The sequence below is a fragment of the Pygoscelis adeliae genome, unplaced genomic scaffold (genome assembly GCF_000699105.1).
Source record: "Pygoscelis adeliae isolate BGI_AS28 unplaced genomic scaffold, ASM69910v1 Scaffold349, whole genome shotgun sequence".
In the NCBI taxonomy this organism is placed as follows: domain Eukaryota; kingdom Metazoa; phylum Chordata; class Aves; order Sphenisciformes; family Spheniscidae; genus Pygoscelis; species Pygoscelis adeliae.
In genome coordinates, this window is record NW_008825608.1 from 1258893 (window position 1) to 1278075 (window position 19183).

A 19183-nucleotide genomic window follows, 5' to 3' on the forward strand; every position below is an offset into this window, starting at 1 on the left:
CCATCTTTTAACATTGTATGTTCAGCTGTTCATCCCAGAAAGAGCTGCTGTGTGAAGGAAGGCTGTCAGAAGGCCATTCTGTTTCTGCAAACAAAATATAGGGGACAACCCCCTCCCCAGATACATGCACATCCCCAGAGAAGGCACCACCTTTCTTTTTATCCACTGAGGTGCTGTATTTGCCTTTAAAACAGCACAGACTAGGTCCCTTGCACCAGAGTTTTGCTCTTTTTTCCCCTGATTCCCAGGGGGTAAAGCAAGTGGAAAAATCTGCTCTGTCAATGACCTGCCATGAACCAGCACATCTTTTAGTTCCTGCACTGAAAAAATAAACTCTCTTCAACAGTCCCTGCAGAAGAAGCTAAAAAGCTCAGTGCATTCTGATACTTACTGCCCCACACTGCTTACAGTGGTGTCGCCTTTTAGTGATGGAGTTAAAGCTTTCGCTGCAGCTCTTGCAAGCCTGTTTCTCCTTGTCTCGCTTGGATTTAGAAGATTTCCTACAGGAATCACTCTGAAATGAAAAGTACAATTATGTGATTTTGTTTTAAAAAAAAAAAAAAAAGATTGCAAAACAATTCATAGAGTTCTCCTACTGACAAAGACTGTCTTTGGGTTTCACACTATTTTAGAAAAGAATTCAAGCCAACTCTGCTAATGGCCTACGGTTAGATGGCTGGCTCAGCCATCGGGTGCTTCTGGTGTGGTGTTACGTGATCTCAGATTGCTCGAGCCAATTCTTCAAGTCCCTCTCTGCCCACTTGTGCCCTTACAGCCACTGAGCGACCTCATCTCACCATCTGTTGGTAAGGAGGAAGAGGAACTGGCAACGTGGGCTTGTCAAGAAGAGCTTTCCTTCTGGCACGCACCTCTTCCTCCCTGCTGCAACGTGGCTTGGTTAAGGTACATGTTGTTGACTTCATGAGTGCGTTGTAAACTCTTCTGTTTGTGGGGAAGAGATGAGAAGGTTTTGGGAAAAATGGCTTGACTGAAGAAGTGAACGGTGCTGGCAGTGGATTTTTGCACCACCCAACTTCAAATGCTTAATTTAGGAGTTTCCTTATGCTCCCTCCCAGGCCATGATGAAACATAAAGCTCCTCAGGAAGACAGGGGCACCTACACCAGGGACCTGCTATCAACTGCTCTTGGCGGAAGACACTTTCTATCAGCCGTCTAGGTAGCCAAGCAAGTTTAGCCTCTTAAGCTAAGCACCTAAGCTGGTACATGAAGTCACTCGGTATAATTAAACCCAATTGTAAAATTTTCAGATAAACTGAAGAGCATTAACATGACAACGTGCAGTTCATAAAAATACAGCTTCACACAGAACTTCAAGTACACCCCCTGTTTTGTTTTCCTTTTTAAAGAGATAAAGACTGTTCCTCCTTCCCAGTCAGGATGGCTACGTGCAAGGGAGCAGCAGCTCCCCGGGGGTAAGCCTGGGGCACCCCCAGCCAGGCAGCATCTGCATGGAGGTCCCAGCCTGAAGAGGTGGCTGCATCACGTTCCTCCAGTGCAGCCCTTTCATGAGAAGAGGTTTGATAACTCTCTTCATTTTCGTTTGCTTGACACAATCATTTAACAAACTACTGGGAGAAGAAACATTTCCTCTAAATCAAAAGAGCAGAGTTATTTTACTTTTTTTTTGTGAAAATCAACCAGGTGAAGATCAGGCCCATTGTATGCTACACTGGTTCTGGACTCCCTGACAAGCCCCCCTTCCCCTTAAACTGAGTGCATACTAAGTCACAACTTAAGTCCATTTGAGAGAGAACAATTGGCTGAACAAATCTCCCCTTCTTCAAAGCCCTTATTTAACACAAGGATGAGGGCGTGTGGGGGTGGGAGGAGAGGCAGCGGCAATTACAATTAGCAGAGGCTGCCCACGGATCACCAGGCAGGTGTCACCAGCGCCAGGGAAATTCTGCCATTTGCCCTAAGGTCTCACCTTAGTGGTTACGACTAACCTGCAGAAGTCACTAATACAGGTTTTCAGGCCAATTAAAAAAAAAATAATCAAATTTTATAAGCTGACACCACTCTCCCATCTTTCAGCCTCCTTGAGTGTCTGCCCTGCCATTCCCTGGTTACCGAGGAGAGCACATTGTCTTTCAGCAGAGCTATTGAAACCACCCTGCCTTGTAATGGCATTACACAACAAAACCACAACTAATTACTTCTAATTGGATTGGATCTTTTCATTTTTATTATCTTTTCTATAGCTGCAATAGCAATGTTTCAAACTCGTATACAAGTACACAGGATATTTTGCAATTCAGCTTGGCGAAGCACAGTCACACGTATTTGTTCATTCAGGAAAATCGCTATATCCCCATATACGTACAAATTAATTGCTCAGTGAAACGGCACGCCTGCAAATCCAAGTCCTCCCCCACACACAAGCGGAGTGCAGTATTTAACTTTTCTTGTGAAGAACCAGATGTAACCAGTACGACATTGAATTACAACCACCGAACAATGCCTCGGATGAATCATTGGCAAAATCGTTCCTTTCAGACTCTGTTAGACCCCTTCAAGTAAGGCGTATAATTAAGGCGATTCGAAAAGCTTTTACTGATCAGCAGCAAACTACAGAGTAACTCTTTTATTTGTATCACATATGTTGGCTAAAGTCAGCCATTTCTCACTCTGATTTTGATGCTAATGCTATTTAATTTTTTAGAAGACTGATTTTCCTTCCACTGCCTAGGGATGGATTCCCTTTAAGTTGTTAGATCAGAGCATTTCCTCACTGGTCAACCGTATTTTTTCAATTTGCATATAGCATAACAAGCCTTTTGATTCTTACGTTAACAACAATTTCACTAGTGCTACTGGAATGGCAAGGGAATAAATGAAGGCACCATTTAGCCTTGTGAGCTGTGACTGGAAGATAATCTTGACGAATGCTAAACAAAACCAGTTTTTGACTTTCAATTGATGCCTACATGTGCCTGCATAGGAAAAATGCTGAAGCTCCTCTAACATGAATTGAATGGACTGCTTCATGTGGAAATTGGTTAATTTGATTTGTACTTCAATAGAAATAGACATCATCACCCACATGCATGTTTCTATAACACAGATAAGACTCAAGTTGAATACTTCCTCTAACAGATCTCGTATTTGACTTCCTCCTCAATGTGAAACAGTCCGGACAGTGTTCACTTCCAGAAATACATGACCCATATATTGGGCAAGATTTGTTATGACAGTTACGCATGAGCTTTTATTTTAGACCATTACATTTTAACTCGCGCTGTAGCATACAACAAGCATTTAATACTAACTTTGCTAATGAAAAAGGGTTCTCTATAAAGAGGTCTTTAAGTGTTCGACGAATACCAGCAATGTTTCATAATATTTCTCAGCACTATGAGAATACAGTGAGAACACAAGAGTTTGAAACATTGCTATTGCAGCTTTAGAAAAGATAATAAAAATGAAAATGTATTTTCTTTACGACTTGGCAAATTCCAATGAGCAACTATAGGAGAAAGACTTATTCAATATTATGTTATTTAACTGCTGACATTGGGAAAGAATTAAGAAGCCCTTTGCTTTCCATCCCTGTGAAAACCACGAGACTTTGCGGCACAGGCAGCCCCCCCATCCCACCCAGAGATGGCTCAGGAAGTTGACCTTGCCACGTACTCTTAACTATACACCATCTGAACAGAGAGGTTTTTGTAGAAAACAAGGACATGCATTGTAATTCACAAACCTTGCTCATCAAAGATAAATTTAACAGTCACTTTGCAACTGTGTCCTTTATTACACAAGCTACGTTATTCACTGTTGATGTATGTTAAGAGGGAAGCCAATACGAAGCTGCCCTAGCTTCAGCTGGAATATCTTGATACTAATGCACTTGAATAATTGTCATATTTCTCATTTTTCTTGGTGTACCCAGCTCTGTTTTGAAGCTGGTGAGTCTGACAGGAAAAAACGCTTGCATCAAATCTGTTCAGAGCCAGGATCTACAATAACTTCTTTCAGACTGGGCTGTTTTGACCACTAATTTGCTTTTACTCTACAGCTGCATTTAACTCTCTAAATCTTGACAGTTTCCTCCAACTTTAAAATTTTGGTGGAAAAAGGGCGTCTACCCCAGCGAGAGGTACAACTCATGCCTAGAACTAAGTGACTGCAAGGTGAAGGCCTGTGGCTGGACTGCTTAGGAAAGCAGACATCACATCGTTAGTGAACCACTGGAGCCTCCATTTGCTTCTGAAAAGCAGCGAGGAAACACCAAAGAGCTGGTAGGAACCGCAAGAAAACCAATGGGCTCAGGAGGCTGTTGTTCTGTTATTTATTACTTGCTACATATTTCATTCTGTCTGGCCCAGTAGGTAAAAATTAAGCCTCAATGCTGTACATGCAACATATACACAGCCTGACGAGACTCTCATATGGGCAGACGCATGAGCAACGAAGGGGTTTCAAATCTTTTTCTTCTCATTATGCTTATACAGCTGCGTATTTTTCCATTTACAAATTATGCATCTGGAGACACCCGCAGTGGGGCAGAACATCAGCAGGTGCTTCTGGAAATGCTGAATCTATGTGAGAAATTAATTTAAATTATATAGTACATTTTGTAGTTTGTAACGCAGCAAAACTGTTTAGTTTGTCTCTCTATATGCCAGCGTCATACATGCAAGGTTACGTGCAAGACAATCTTCCACCGGCTTGTGCTTTCCTCGTGCACGCAGATGGCTGAGCATCAACTGTGCTAGCAGTGCAGCGCAGCAAACAGTTACCACAATGCTGTTCAGCAAGCAGATTATACCTCCTACAGTAGGTTTTCACTGTCTGGTTATGCTAATGTGCAACGCTGAAGAAAACCCCGGCAGACTCTTCAGGAGACTCAGCAGAACCACCGGAAGGAGACCTTAGTTTGCTGACCACCACTACCACCAAGTGGTTCGCATGTGGAAGCTGTTAAGCACAGAATGTACTTGCTCATGCGCTCACTGAGATGTTTCTAAAGGGATGTCATCATTAAAAATGAGTATTTTCTAAAGCTGCAACTAACATCTGAATTCACTGCTCACGCTGATGTTATCCATTTGCTACAATACAGCAGAACGAGATCCCAGAATCAATAATACACAATTTTGGATATTTCGAGCTTTGTGTTTTTGATCAACTCCATTTTTATTTCTATCTCAGGAATTAAATTTTTCTTTAAATACACAACTTAAGGAAAATTACTTAATGTGTCAAGATATACTATGCAAATCACTGACACAATTAGTTATAATCAACTAAAAAGATCTAATTTTTTTTTATTTTATTACAACTAAAATTTACATTTCCCTAAGAAATTTAAGACCAACAGAGATTTTTTTGTGTTTGTTTTTAAATACTATATAAAGCATCTTTTTCATTAAGTAGCTAGCTCACTATAGCATCTGTAACTCCAGGAACAGGGGCACTAATCGCAAAACTGACTACAAATAAATAAAAAATTGCTTAGGAAAAATATGAAGTGTGAACAAACAATAAACAGCAAGGAGTACACTAATGACAAACACTTATTTTTAATAAGCTCTTGTTTGTATAGGTCAGGTTGCTGGCTTATTTAACAGCTTTTCATTGATACTCTAAACTCTACCAAGTAGGTTACAAGCTTCGCCAGAGGTCTGGAAGAGCCTGCTAAGTGGCTCCTTTGTTATTAAAAAGGTCATGCTAATACATAATATCCTATAGTATGTCTCAGCAGACAGGGGTTTTTTTGGTTGTTGTTGTTTCTTCTTCTTGGGGCTTTTTTCAGTAAACTCAGCTGACCCTAAGGCATTTCCTGAAAATCTGTTATTCTCAGAAGACATTTTAGAAGGGAGAGATAAAAATGCTAAAAAATAGACCTTACTGAGGACTCAAAACCTCTGGTTTGACTCAGCAGCAGTCATAGACGTTGTACAGAGCGAAATGAAAAATATCTTTAAAAGTGTATTTTGCTTTTGCAGCAGCCAATCCCTTCCAGGCTAGAGATGTATGAAAGTACTATCATCTCCTCCTCTGTATTGGCAGAAACATGAAAAGCACACTATGAAAGAAGTGTTAATCAAAATTTCGTTCTGGAGATGAAATCCTGAGTTACACAATATGACAGTATTAACCTGCCAGGTTTCCTTGTCACTCTTTGCCCTCCTCCCCTCAAGCATTCAGTGGAGCTCCCTATTAGAATTTAAAAACAAACACACACACACACACACACCCCCCCCATGCTATAATTGTAACAATCAACTTCCCTCCAGCTAGGTTCCCCATAACTAGGTTCACACACGTGTGCAGCATGTATCTGGAACAGGAGGATTTAAATTCACTGATGGTGCAAACTCTGCAAGTAGCTGTGGGTGTAACTTAGCCAAGAAGTTAAGGACAGCACAGCTGCAGCAACAGACAGCAGAATATAAACCAATATCCTGAAGTATCTCGGATTTTTTTTCCTGCTACAAAAGAAATATAACACCCCCCCCTTGCTCTACTGAAAGTATTAGCTTCAGATTACTTACCCCTCCAAATGCACCACCACCATCTGCTCCTGGCATCGATTCCACCGAGCTGGTGCTTGCTATCTGAGGGAAACAGAATGACACCGAACAATTTCAACATGGACATGCTTCCTAAAATATATTAAACACTGAAAAGGAAAACATAGCATCATTCGCTTTTAGCCCCTCAACTGTTTGCTTGTGAATACACTTTAATTGCACATGTACTCAGCCACCCTCACATACTGGGTTGACTATGAAGTGGGTGATTCTACCGATGGCACTGCATTGCCAAGCCTGCTCGTCGCTGCAGCGTCTGCCTATCCCCCATAAGAACTGCAGAAAGCCAACGGGCAGCTTTTGAATTACACCACTCCATTTGAGCCCTGCAAGCCAAACGAGCAAGTGCTTTGTGTAGTCAGTGGATTCTGAGGAGGAAGAATATTTACGCCATTCAAATAGTACTCAGTTAAGTTTTTCTTAATTGCAATACATCTCTTCATCTCTCAACCGATGCAAACTACCATCTATATGTATTCAATACATATATGCAAATATATGTATTGAATATATATATATGTATTCAATACATATAGAGGGCAAATAACAAGCTGACATACACCAAAATCATAGGCTACATCCTAAAAGGAAAACCATCTCATCTGTCATTAATTTACAGGGAGTTTGCTAATTTACAGGGGGGTCTCAAAATATTAGACTCCTTATAATAAATTCTCCCGTTATTCCCATAGATCATTCTTCCTTTGCCAATTAGACAACATCTCATATTTCGAGGTTATCCAAATCTCCAGTGCATTTTTGCACTCTAGCTTCATTCCATTTGAAAGCAAAGAGGTTTAATCTCTGTTATTAGAAACAACCTGAACTGTAGCTTTGAGTAAGCAGCCAAATTGAAGAGCTATTCATTCTGATACCTCGTTGTATCTATTTATATACTAATGCAATCAATCAACTCTTGAGAACAAGCAAACGAGCAAATGCATCCCCTGGGGCTAGGGCTGTGCCACCCCCGGAGCACTTCCTCAGGGAATGCAACTTAATTAAAGGGAAGCATCATGTACTCAACTCTAGCCAACTACTTCTGCCTCCGCAAAAACCCAGCAACCCTAGGGTCTTCACACCATCTATTCCCCAGTCCTGTGGAAAGGGGTTTCTTTCCACTGGAATCCTAATCGATCCAGGTATTTAGATCCCTCTGCCTAGTAAAAGGACATCTGTGTGCCGTGACACGGGACTCGGGAAAGGAAACGAGAAATGTGGAGAGAAAATGGGGTCTGAAGGAGAGATCGAGAAACCCCCCAGCAAGTTTAGGGAAAAGAGTAAATTTCTCTAGTTGCCTGTTCAGATCCCCATGCCCTTTTAAAATTTATTTGGAATAATGCGCTTAAAATCAAATACCGTCTACTCTTAACCTGGAAAAGAATTCAAAAGGGCTTCTCTCCCCCTTACGTTACCATTACCGCTCAAAGTCTGTAGGATTTGGTATGGAGGAAGACAGTTATTCACGTTAGTCAGAACTACCCCAGAGCTAGGGGGAGGAACAGAAACGGGGGTGGGAAATAATGATGATTTAACAGGACCTAAAAATCATGATTTAACTAACAGAAGCACTCCCAACTCTCAAATCTTAGGGATGCCACTTCCGCAGAGTTCAGCTCTCCGCGGCGCTTCTCCTTGCCAGCCTTCTAGTAATGCACAACCTGGGTCCTTCCCCCACACCACGAGCCTCCAACTCTTCTGAGATCAAGCAGCGGTAAAAGAGGTCCTTTTCCTTGGGAACATTTTTAGATGGCTTTAAAAAAACCCTTCACGTAGCCTTAAAATGCTGCCGATGAAAATGGAAAACAGGGAAATGAGCGTACTCTTTCTGAAGGAACTAAGCCACAAAGGGACGGCGAAGCTTTCTGAAAAGACTTCTTTAAAAGACGACTGCTACAGTCAACCCTGCAGGGGACTGACTGGCAATGACTCTGAATATTCACCTCCTGACAGGTTGGAGTTTATTAATTGCTGTAGGTTATTGCACAGGCATAATCTTAAGAATCAGGTCAAATGTCAGATCTCTGCACCTCCAAGAAACCGCAAGTCTTCTGTAGGCAAATCACAGGCTGAAGATCAACCCTTAATGCTTGTATGAGCAGGGAAAACAAAAGCATGGTAAGAATTGTGTGCAAAGGCATGTGCTGGTCATGCAACTGAAATCAATCACAAGCACTGTAACATATCAAATGTATGGCCAAGGATGGGAGAAAAGCACTTTGGCTATTTTTCTTTGGGCTTACTAGAACCAGAGTCCAATTTCTAGTAACTGTCACAGACCCAGCCCGGAATCCATGAGTGCATATCTTATTTCTTGACTCATGAGAGCAAAAAAGGAAGATTATTGTCATTTTTTCCTCTAAAGCACGAAACCCAATATTCCATAAAGATGATGAGACATGTATGGTGGATGCTGCCTATAGCAGGGTATTGCTACTAAAAACGCTCTCAGTATTTGTCCAGTTTTCCTTACAGAACTACCTTCAGCTCTTTTTAACTGACAGCAATTTCTGCCACATTTAGCCGTGACATCAGTTTTCAAAGCTGATTATCTAGATAAGCTAATCTCCTACAAATGCAGGTTAGCGTTCTGGCATAAAAGAAATTAAGGCGCATACTGCATTAATATCACAGCCAGGAGATAAACTAGACTTCTGCTCTGCTTGACTTTTATGAACCAGTAGAGTATAAACATGTGGCTACACTGTTAACACAGAAGCAGAACAAAATGGAATTTACAAAGCAAGATAATAATAATGAAGTTGAACAGACACAGTGTCTTAATTGGATAGAAAGAAGCATGCTTATTAGTTTGCTTATGTAGCAAAAGATTTTTTTCCATCAGAGCATCCTGGTTCTGAAGGCAGCCATGAGTTAACTTAAAAACATAGGCAAGAATTGATTATTTTCCGATTTTTTCCCGAGTATTTTCAGCTGATGAACAGTTCATGATCAGTAAGCCAAGCCATATTCTGAAAATGGCTCATTGCTGGCTGCTATCAGCAACAGGATCCTAGATCTGCAGAGGTTTGTGAAGATCTCTGATGTCAGTCTGATTAATGCTGGGATGAAAGGAATATCTAACTTCTCTCCTGAGCCTCCTGGGAAATCAGTCAGATAAAAATCCAACATTATTGAGTCACTGAATCAGATCTGGGAAAGGAGAGGTTTCAAAAATGGTTAGGTACCAACATCAACAACAACAACAACAAAGTTTAGGAGGGCAGGGGAGGGGGAAGGTAAAAAGATCCCCAAGTTTAATCTCTGCAGATGGACCTTTTCTGCCTGTGCTCCAAGATCTACCATGTTTGACCACCGACATCATCAACACACAGGCAGCTCTGCACGAAATCCCTAAAAATTTCCCCTTCCCGGGCCCTCTCCTCTTTAGCTTGTAGCAAATGACTTTGGCTAAGGTTATCACCATCGTTTTCAAGTCGAATGACTTGAGAGACATTGTTATCACCCTCACCTGAATACTTCCAAAATAAAATTCCTAGCGAACACAGCATAGAGTAATTCATTACAGTTGCAGAGAAACACAATAAACTTTCAAGACTATTTTGCATATTTAGTGGAAGAGTATTCTTTCTGAAATATATTTATTATCTATAAGACGGTATTTTTAAGATCCTTTTAAAATGCATCAATTTCCTTTCAACTCTTTAAAACTTTTGAAATAATAATAAAATAAGGAAAAAGAAATAATCCCAAAACGCATCTCTGAGAAGATGGGGAAAGGTAATGAACAAAACCTCCCAGGCACACAAACATCATTCCAGACAGCCAACCACTCATAACATTGAAGAATTACACCTGTTATGCAAAATGAGCCACTAGTCTGGAAACCATGACTGATAGGTCTCTTGCACTGAATTACCCTGGGTAATTTATTCCATACTTGCATGGTTGAATAACTATGACTGATATGCATTTGAGAGCCAGAGAAGTGGAGCTGACTGTACCGTAATGTAATATAAAAATCAAGAACAAGACTACACTATTTTAAAGTTAGCTGTGTGAGTCTAGTTTAACTGTTGGTAAAACTATTGTAGCAAAGGAGGAGAATTAAGCACTCATACTTACTGAGGAATCAGGAAGATGCTCCTCCTCTTGAGAAAAAGAGCTATTGAAAGCTCTAAATGTCTCACTGTTCTGTTTGTGCTTTTCAATTGTTGCTTGAATGACCTGAGACAAAAATTCCAGCAAAGATGAGAAGCGTCACAGAAGGAACCCTGGAAAAATTCTCTCATAGGAAGATGGTTAGGATTAGCATTTTAGTGAAAACCCCTTACGCCTGCATAAATGAAATGGAAACTTAAAAGCCTTAATAACTACGAGTGGTGTTGTTAACTCACTACTGTTTAAGTTAAAAACTAAGACTGCTATCAGACAGTGTCTCTACAAGTCAGACTGCAAGAATATACAAGGCTAATCTCTGATGCCTCAGTCTCGTCTCTCGCTGGGCTTGAGGACTGCAGGAATTGGCAACCCGTTCGAAGCCCAGGCGCACTGCCTGGAGGCAGTGGGTCAGCAGTGGGACCCTGACCGCAGCTCCGCATTTCTCCATAAGCAGCTTCGCCAGACTGGACTACCCAGCTTCCTCGCACAGCCGCCTTCATTCAGAACCCCAAAAAGATAATTTTAAAACCAGAAGGTGCTGACTGCATGGTGATTTCCACCCGTATCATAATGGTTTTGTATTAACCTGAATCCATTCCCTCTTCTCCTCTTCTGTCCTGTTAAAACAAAAGTACAGAAAACATCGTAATTCTACTTCCAATATTTTCAGTAAACTCAATTCACATCTTCACAGCTTTAAAATCCATCGAGATTTTAGCTTTGCTATCCACTGTTTTATAAACATTATTAATAATTATTGACCTCAATTATTACCAAACAAATGCCAAAAATGTTTGAATTATTAATACAGTGGAACCTACAAGCACTATTATAAACACCGTAAGCATTCAATAAAGCAAATCAACATAGCACTTTAACACACTCTGACTTGGGACCAACACATTCTCTTGCATATGTAAGTTAACGCAGCTCTCGTGCTCATCTCCTGGTTTAAAGCTGTGTCATACTAGCACAGCCATATCCCCTAGATGATAAATTTCTACATAAATATTCACAAACCTCGAAAGACAGAACAAGCACCATACCTGGCTTGTAGTTCCAGCGATCTCTTTTTTCCTGTTATTGAAAATGTATGAGCCACGTTTTGCTTGCCAATTTCTTGGACCTGTAAAAAGAACATGTCAGCTTCTTACTAGCCTCCATTGTCTTTCCATCATTTTTAATGACTTACAAATATATTCATTCTTTGAAATACTACGTTGAAAGGATACAGCACAGAGGTAGAAAAAACAAAGGATTGTCTCCATAATTACTCGTCGTGCTACAAAACTTCTGAATCTGTATCAGCAACCAGTCCCCTACAGCAGCAGGGGGAAAAGGTGGCTCCTGTGTCAGCTAGGTGACAGGGGAAGGCTTTCAATCAAAGCATGTGCAGAGCCACCATTTTCTTACCCGCCTTCGGATGATTACCTCATAATAATTCCAAAAAAAAAGACATCCAAAGCTGGATTTTAGAATTTTATTATATTTCTATATACATAGAATTCTTATATAGATTTAACAATTCATAGAATTGTTATATTTTTGGATTCAGAGGGGATCTGATGCTGTCGAGTGGGGAAGCATTAAAATGGGGGAAAAGAAGAGATGCAAACCTGCAGCCCTGCAATGTCCATCTTCTCTCGAACACTGAACTTCTGGCCTATCAGCCTCAGTTTCGGCACACAGTATAGCACCATGCTGTTAAACTGTAACAAGGGAAGATTTTAAGTTAAGGGATTACGTGCTGGACAGAGCCTGCATTTTGACAGTTTAGGTGTATTCTACTCTAAGACGCAGTTCTCAAGAAGAGCGTTAAGGAGCAAGCTAGGCTCACATATCATTACTTGAAAGAAGCGGACAGACAGAAACATGTCAGCCAGTCACTTCCCCCTTCTCCCCCCCTCTCCGGTACCAATTCGACTGCCTAGAAAGCAACCGAGAGCTATTCATTCTCTCAGCGTCAGCGAGAGCTGGCCGCCTTACGCAGCAAGGTGCTACAGCTGGAAACACACCTCCTCGGGCACCTCGCAAAAAGGCAGCCCGACCCCTTTGGGCCTGACAAGCCATCGGCAAAGGCACGAGTGTGGAAGAAGGGAGGAAACCCTCAAGGAAGAAGCACCCAGAGAAAACCGCTGCTCAGAGGAAGGAGTAGCTGGGCTCCGTTGATGAGTGCTTTTTGTATTTGAGATTAGGAAGATGGAAATGTACCATTTCACAGCACAACTCTGAAAACAAGAGAGCAACAAAAAAAAAACTCACCAGGAATAAATACCTATCCTGCGCTGTGCCGTTCTTTGCTGAAAGTTTCTGAATGTGTCCTTCTTTAATGAGCTCATTGGCTGGGTTAACAATATCCTCTTCACCACCGAGTCGCTCATAGACTTCCAAAAGCTTGTGCATCTTCTCCTGCAAGCACAAAACCCCCAGCAATTTAAATAAAAAAAAAATTATTCCGCTTGGTCTATTACCCACAGTATCACTTCTGTGGTAAGTGTAAATAAATAGGAAAGAAAATAGTCTTTCACTTCTGCTATAGCTTTGCATTTTCAAAAATGAATGAATACCCGTTCCATACTCTTCAGTGCTCTTCCCCACTCTGTATTAGTCACTCAGGAGTCATACTTGGATTGTACCATTTTAATGACATTTTGAGATCAATCTGTTTGATATTTTTAGATATTCCTATTCAACAATAAATACACATCTTTGGAAGCAATGGCATCGGGTCCAGTAAAATCAACGGCCAAGTTGGTGACTAGTACGTTACCAAATTGTTTCCAGGTTTGAATTTATTAACTCAGCTTCCAACCCACATCTCAGACTAAGATTTCTGCTACAGTATGATCGTTTCTCAGCTTCTGAGAAGTTTCACCTCTTGTATCGTTGCTGATACAATGGCAGGTAGGTCTCCATCAGGAAGCACAGTCATATTCTGCATTTCTAAGCTAAGTCTAAAACCTCAGCTGTATGGGGAATGCTGCAATCCTACGCAGGGGCCTCCATGGCAAAAAGTACCTCAGAAATAGGCCAGGACAAAATGCTTAAAATATAGTTTTAATGTCATTCAGGCATCCTTACGTCTTGGTCAAAATTCTTTATGAAGGTATTACTTTTTCCTTTTCAGCAAAGCACTGTTTCTCCTTTATATTAAGTGATCGAAATATTGAAGTCCCTCTACACAGTAGTCAAATGGATAAAGGTAACTAGTTCACCCACTCGCAGCTGCTATATTAAGCACTGCAGCAGCTTTAACAAGTCAAAATAAGAAAGGTGTGTAAATCTTGCTACTGAGTTATAGCATTTGGAAAGGTTTGGCTTTCAACCACAAGCTGGACTGATGTGCTCCAAATGGCACTGTCAGCAAATGGTCAGAAAGTGAGGACAGAGATCTATGCAATTACACCCAAATATATGCCCGAACACATCTCTAAATCATACCTCTACCTATCCGTGGATTAAGCTGGAATTTCAGATCTTTACACGCTTTGTTTACCCCCACTTCTCTTGAGAATTTTCACCACAAATACACATCACACCAGTTCCTGTCCTAATCAATTCTTCTGACCAACGATTAAACAAGCAAAGAACCAAAAAATCCCACCAAAAAAACCCAGACAAAACCAAACCGTTAAAATAAACACACTGCAAAACAAAATGGAAGGCGGGGGGCCGTGGACTAAAAACAAATAAGCAAATTGCCTAAAGGCAGTAGATTTTTCCCACCAAATGGGAAGATGAGCAAGAGATCCCACTAATTTAAAAAACAAACAAGCAAACAAAAAACAGTGAACTTATCAAGCTATTTTTTTTAAAGGAGAAACTAGAACACTAAGAGCAGATCCAAAACCTGAGGGACATCTGCACTTCTAGGAAAAGTCAGCTTTGGAAGCATGATTTATTTCTTCTGCTACACCACAACAGGAGGAAGCAGCCAACAATTAATTCAAACCTCCACTAGGTTTCCACAAATCTCCGCAAACTTTCGGAGATTTTGCTACAGCCCTTGCTTTTCTGTCGGTTTGGCTCTGACCTCGCGCAGCGGCTGGCACCATGCCGCAGGGCCCTGCAGAGGCGCGCGTGCGGGACGGCACTGCTCTCGCGCTGCACTGCTCCCCACCAACCCGCACCGACTGCCCCAGCACACCCGCGGCACCTTCTGCTGGGACGCGTGAGCTGGGAAACCACGGTGCCAAACCTGAAATTCTTACTCGGGTATTTTTCCTTCGAGTCTCTGCTCAGGCAAAACCTATTAATTACAGAAGAATTCAATGCAATAAGAAGCCCTGATTAGAGGCTGCAGGTTCTTATCAGCAATAAACGGGGGGTACGAAATTATTATAGCAGCCTTTTCTAATAGGTTTTTGTGTACTAACGGAAAAAGCATCCAACACAGAAAGCAACTAGCTGGTGGCTTCATATTCCTGCTGTCTGTGGAGATACTGTACGCAGTCCCCAACACAGTAGTTGTTCAAGGCCCCAAACCAGAAAAACTTCCACCGAAATACATCCTTACCAAGAGAACAAGCTAGACTCAAATAGAAATAGATGGTTTCAAAACTGCTTTTCACTGAGACATACTGAAAGTACACAGACATCAGCTGGTTACTTCCCCGTAGCAGCCACAGGAAACGTGGCCTCATGGTGTGCCTGCCAGCCAGGAGAAGGAAGTCAGGGTCTGATACGGAGGGGGACGTAAACCCTGTACCCACAGACGGTCAGTGAGTGTTCAGCCGGATACGTAGCATTTCAGATCTATTAGATGCAAAAGCTCCTGAGGCACTTGGGTGCACAAAAGGGATAACATCTGTAACTACAAAGTCCATTTACTTTAATGGTAATGCACTATCTCTTCAGTACGTAAAGCACGCGCCAATGTTCAAAATCTCAGTCTCAGACTGCCCAGCTTTAGAAGTATAGCTTACCAAAGCTACTGACACACGCTAAATGCACATTCTGTGCATTTAAGACGAGCCAAAATCAAACCAAAACAACCTCTGGTCTGGTGAAGACCTGTAGGACTAAAAAAATAGTGTGAAAATCTGCAAGGACACCTTATGAATGGACCTAATTGGAATACTTTCAACATTTTTCAATGAAAAGTAAATAATGAGTTTTATGAAGACCTTCTTTTTCAACCCATTGGGTCCTCAAGAACAGGGAAAGTGAAATTTAGGCCCAACAACCCATGGTAACCACAATAGGATCATTTATGATAAAGAGAACTCAGATATCCAACTAATGTTTAAAGCCTGACTCGCTGTATTTGAGAATTCTCCCCAGCCTACTTTACTGAGCCTACTGCAATGGGGGACCAGTGGTTCAACCAAGTGTTTCAGTCAGATTACAATTCCATTATGCAATTTCTACTCACCATCTTTCGGATGGCTGCATTCGAATGGTTCGCTGCTGTAGATATGAGCTCCAGTGACTCTGCAATAAAGGTAGCAACAGTCATGCATTCTCTGGATTGTATCTGTTAATAGCACCTTGGGTTTTTTTTTCACCTCCCTGGTTAGTGTTTTTCCTGCAAAATTGCTGTCGCAAAAGCAAGGACTGTATTTTTTCCTTCCATAAAGTAAAAGGAACGCTTATAAGCAGTCATATACACAATCACTTCTGCATGTTCAGCTGGTCCATGTGCATCTACATGATTCACCTTTCTCTCCTAAAAGTCTAGGTGAGCCAAAGCACACAGTGACAAAAAAAATCACCTAGGAATCAACCTACTAAAAGTTAACTTAAGTCTCACTTAAGTCTTCACAAGCTTGTTTTTAAGAATGTTTTCCTAAAACAGGGCTTGTGTGCTTACGGTAACATGAACCCTGTTTTGTTCAAGATCACGAACTCCTAGAAACCAGCAGAAGTCCATTTCTCCTGTTTCTTTGTGTTAACAGAGTCTAACCTGTTTTCCTAGGCAAGCATGTACATTTAAGACCATTCTTATTTTCTTCCTCTGGCTACTGCAAGGATGTCCTCTTGTATTTGTCCTTGGCCATACAATGGATTAAATAAAAATGCCAGATGTTCTACCATTACAAACTTCAATATTTTATCATTGTTTACTTGCGAAAGCTTCCTTCATTCCTAGAGCTGACATATCAACCCTTTTCTTCTCTGCTCTAAGAGCATTCAAAATCCCTTTGTGCTATGTTTGGCAATAATTTGATTAATTAAAATCTCAATTTCTACCATAGCCCTAGTTGAAAGTATCTGAACATGTGAAGAAAAAACTCTCCAAGATTTTACTGCGCTCATTAGACAGAGAGGAGTTTACATGTACTTTCAGCATCTTTCCTGTCTGGAGACTCTTCTGGAAGTTTCTTTAAATAGTCCTTTAGGAGAAGCTCATAACGAGGAATCCTTTGCACTGGCTCAAGCATGTGATGCTGTAATGTCAGGTTTCCACACACCTCCTGTTTCTGTAATGGAGAGAAAACAAGAACAGAAGGGTTTGGTTTTGTTCCTGCCTTTGGTGTTAAACAGCAATGAAAAATGACCATTCACATACAGTTAGAGGAGCGTAAAACAACTTCTCAAGCTATCATAGAATCATAGACTCATTTAGGTTGGAAAACACCCTTAAGATCATTGAGTCCAACCGTTAACCTAGCACTGCCAAGTCCACCAGTAAACCATGTCCCTGAACATGTCTACCCGTCTTTTAAATACCTCCAGGGATGGTGACTCCACCACTTCCCTGGGCAGCCTGTTCCAGGGCTTGACAGCCCTTTCGGTGAAGAAATGTTTCCTAATATCCAATCTAAACCTCCCCTCTGAAGAAGGAGCTGCCTCAAATTCTCTTTTTTTTTACTTGACCAAGAAGGGTGGGTAGGTTTGAGACCGATTACACTAAATATTACCCGATAAGGCACCGATCTGCTCTGCTTGCAGTGGTACTGAGTGTTGCAGTGCACTTATTTTCATAGGATCCCTATGAAGTGATGGGATACTGCTATTTAAAAGGGGGGAGGAGAAATGAGAAGCACAGTAAGAGTAAGCAACTTGTTTTAAAGCACACAGTAAGTTTTTATTAGTGATGTAATCTGACTCCTGAATCCCACATCAGCATGTTAACCACATATGTACACACACACGCTCTTCTCCATAGCATTATTTTTACGTCAGCTCACTGATGCCACGTCTTGGTCTGTTCTAGTGTAAGCAACCCCTCAACAACCACGCTAATTTCAGTATGCTTTTCTCAGAGAAAGGTGCTTGTTTCAGGTATTTGCCATTTTCCTCATAAATACTACAGCCCATGACACACTGCTGACTTGCCCGATTCTCAAAGCAAAGCCTGGAGATAATGAGATGAATGTCTGATAGAAAAATATTAACTATCCTTCCAGAAATTCAAAGATGTAAATTTGCTTTTAAAAATATCTTGTCACAGTGTAGCAGGGTGAACAATATTTCTGTTTATAGTAGATGAAGTGAATTTATTATCTCTCAGAGTTTTACAGCACCATGTTTCCCAGAAAATACAACTGGGATGGAAAGAGTCAGGGATTCTGGGGAGAACTAAAAGGGGCACAGAACTGCACTACTGCATAGTAGCGCTTGGTTTATATTTTCAAATCCACTTACTATAACCTTCTCCATTGTCTTTTTACTCCTGCAATGGGATGAACCTTAACACTGAAGAGCAATAGGGAAGCAGAAGAGGAAGTCACTTCAAGGCTCACATCAGTTGTATTCACATGCCAAGTTTACCCTCTCTAAAAAGTCAGCAGTGACAAAATAAACTGTTCCAAATAGGAAAAGTTTAATGCTATGCGATTTTTAAAAGTTTACAGAGTTTACACTGCAATTCAAATGACTTTACCAGAGGAAGGATAAATGTTTATTCTGTGTTTAACTCACGTGACAATCCAAAACGCATACGTTAAAAAGTACTTATGCGATGGCATAAGGAGAAAGTTGACAAAAGAAAAGTCCTAATAAACTCACCAGCTATCAAGTTTTGGCCCCAGTAGGTGGACCGAATAGGAAGTTTGTGTATCTTCAAGGTCAGCTAAAGTAAGCTTGATAAGTCACAGTCATTCACTTATAAGTACCATTTGATTTTTGTTTTCTGTTTTCCCTAGTTTAGCATAATTAATAATTGTTAATGCCTTAAGCTGTATTTTGAAAAGTAACTGTGGCTTTTGATAGCACAGAGATAGGTCAGATGAGCGGACTAAGTATTCTGGGTCAAATCTTTGCCTCCTGCAGCTACAGTCATTGACAGAAGCAAAAGTTGCTGTGATGTTGCTGCTAAAATAACCTACAGCGAAATACTGTCATCAGTAGGCTTCAGAATTGCATCTCCTATATGCGTTGCCTGCCTTCGTACTGCCTGTCAAAGTTTTGCCCAAGCAGCAGCAGAAATACCCAGGGTCTCCGACAGCTGCAGACCAGTTTTGCAGACTGACAGCTAACACAGATCGTTTGTGTTGGTAGCTTGGTGGTGAGAAGAGACAGATGAATTTTAGGGTAGGCAGATGCCTGTGCTGTA

At 41.1% G+C, this 19183-nt stretch overlaps 1 protein-coding gene across 1 annotated transcript in view; it reads right to left on the reverse strand.

The window, feature by feature from the left end:
* The window catches only part of FGD3 (FYVE, RhoGEF and PH domain containing 3), a 50395-nt gene that overhangs the window by 11605 nt on the left and 19607 nt on the right, over positions 1 to 19183 (reverse strand). Inside the window, exons 7-15 of the mRNA XM_009332578.1 lie at positions 16967 to 17105; positions 16058 to 16116; positions 12946 to 13092; positions 12300 to 12392; positions 11730 to 11809; positions 11270 to 11300; positions 10648 to 10749; positions 6523 to 6585; positions 392 to 514 (exon numbers count right to left, since the gene is read on the reverse strand). Coding sequence (XP_009330853.1) covers positions 392 to 514; positions 6523 to 6585; positions 10648 to 10749; positions 11270 to 11300; positions 11730 to 11809; positions 12300 to 12392; positions 12946 to 13092; positions 16058 to 16116; positions 16967 to 17105 — 837 coding nt within the window. The remainder of the gene's footprint in view (positions 1 to 391; positions 515 to 6522; positions 6586 to 10647; positions 10750 to 11269; positions 11301 to 11729; positions 11810 to 12299; positions 12393 to 12945; positions 13093 to 16057; positions 16117 to 16966; positions 17106 to 19183) is intronic.